General features: G+C 44.3%; 1 protein-coding gene across 1 annotated transcript in view; it reads right to left on the reverse strand.

The window, feature by feature from the left end:
- The window catches only part of STAB2 (stabilin 2), a 241,210-nt gene that overhangs the window by 89,583 nt on the left and 149,608 nt on the right, over positions 1-2,019 (reverse strand). Inside the window, 1 exon segment of the mRNA XM_006871122.1 lies at positions 1,251-1,324. Coding sequence (XP_006871184.1) covers positions 1,251-1,324 — 74 coding nt within the window.

A 2,019-nucleotide genomic window follows, 5' to 3' on the forward strand; every position in this document is an offset into this window, starting at 1 on the left:
GGGTGGGTTCAGCTCCGTGTTTGATGGGTGTCTAAGGGCCAAAGTTTCATGGGCTCCATCAGTTTCTATCAGTTCAGTTGGCAACTTGGTTTTAGACTTCTATCCTCCACACTTATGAGAGGTTACGTTGCTGTTGTTTCAAGTGACCAGGTTTGTGGTAGTTTGTTACGGAAGCCCAAGGAAATAATATAATATACAGTAGATTTGTGTGTGTGTGTGTTGTGAGTGTGTATCTTTCAAAGCAGCTTTTTTTTTTTTTTTTTCTTATTTTGAGTGCTTTTGGCACTTGCTAGATCTGCTCATTAGGACATCTGGCATTGAGGTTTGTGAAAGGGTCAAGGAGATCAGTTGAACATATATTGGAGACTTGGCTTGGTTGCCTACTTTCTGGCATGTCATTTCCCTACTGGCCATTTTACTTGTTCACAATGTGACAGAGATGGAGAGAAGGAGCGCTTGTGTCTTCCTGAGCCTCCAGCTTCCCTGTCTCCAGAGAGGCACTGTGGAGGTTGAGCTGATTCCAACCATGGCAACTCCACGCATGTCAGAGTAGAACTGTGCTCTGTAGAGTTTTCAATGCCTGATGTCTCAGAAGGAAATCACCAGGACTCTCTTCTGAGGCACTTCCAGGTGGACTCAAACCACCAACCTTTCCATTAACAGAAGAGAACGTAACTGTTTGTACTACTCAAGACTCCATTATCACTGAGAAAGGGCCAATACAAAAACTGTGGGGTTCTGAAAGGAAGGGAAGCATTTCTGGGACTCTCCTAGATCCTACTGAAATCACGTGGTGTTGGCAGATGCATCCGTACTTCTCCCTACCCTAAAGCAGTCCCGTTGCCCAGGTAGCCTTTTCTCATTTCTTCTCATTCTCAAATAATGGCCTCCCATCCCTTCAGGATTGCCTTTAAATCCAATACGTGATTTCAGTAGGACCTAGGAGAGTTCTTTTCTGGAAGAAGGTCTAGTAATCTATTTCTGAACATCAGCCACTGGCAACCCTAGGAATCACAGTGACCCAACCCTAGGATGGCACAGGACTGGGCAGAGTTTTGTTCCCTTGTGTGTGGGGTCCCTGTGAGTCAGAGGAGCAACATGACTACAATTAACAACAACAACAGTTATGTTCTGTTGCTTTTCCTTGGAGGAGGTCTGGTTTTAGACCCTACTCCTCAGCGCCTGTCTAAAGTAAAGACTCAGCATTTCCTGCTGGGAAGATTCAGGGACTCCTGAGAGGCAAAACTCACCTGATTGGGCCCAGTATGCGTGCACTCTGCATTCTTGTCACAGCCACCGTGGTTCTTCAAACACGGATTAATTTCTTTAAAACAAAAGCCGACATTTGGTGTTTGAATTAAGCCTCACTCTCCAAAGAAGGCATTTTGAGGCAGGCCAGGATGATTAGCTGACTGAGGGGAGCAGAAGCAACCTGAGATGGGCAGGATGCCAGAGAGTTTCTCAAAACAAACTCCTTTGGGACAGGCTAATCCCAGCAAATGCACAAGCTGTGGACTTGAATCTGCTCTTCTCCGAGTGAATATGACAGTTGGCAGCAAAGGCATTTTGTCCTGAGAGTTAATATAATCTTAAAACCCAACCCAACAGTGTTATGAATGACTTGAGTTAAAAAACAAACAAACATTTGCAACCATCACAATCAAGACGGGTTTAGGGAAGAATCATTTATAAATGCTGAATTTAGGAGGACTTTTGAATGAAAAGCAGGAAGGATATTTGCTTGGTCTTAAAGTGTGTCCCCACTGATTGCTTATTAGTATCAAGGGGAACAAAAGGCAAGCAGGCAGTGGATAAATTGGATGACACCTTGACTGAGGGGTCACAATGGGCAACCCAGGCAAGGGACAGATGGAAACTGCGTGTCTCTGTGTGCTGCCCTAACATGAATACAGCATCATGTATGGAATGTGTAATCAAATGCTGATCCCAAAGACACAGCAGAGAAATCAAAATAGAAGGACATGCTATTAAAAACAAAAAGGAAAAAGAAAAGCTAGG

This window comes from Chrysochloris asiatica, unplaced genomic scaffold, assembly GCF_000296735.1.
Source record: "Chrysochloris asiatica unplaced genomic scaffold, ChrAsi1.0 scaffold00160, whole genome shotgun sequence".
NCBI lineage: Eukaryota > Metazoa > Chordata > Mammalia > Afrosoricida > Chrysochloridae > Chrysochloris > Chrysochloris asiatica.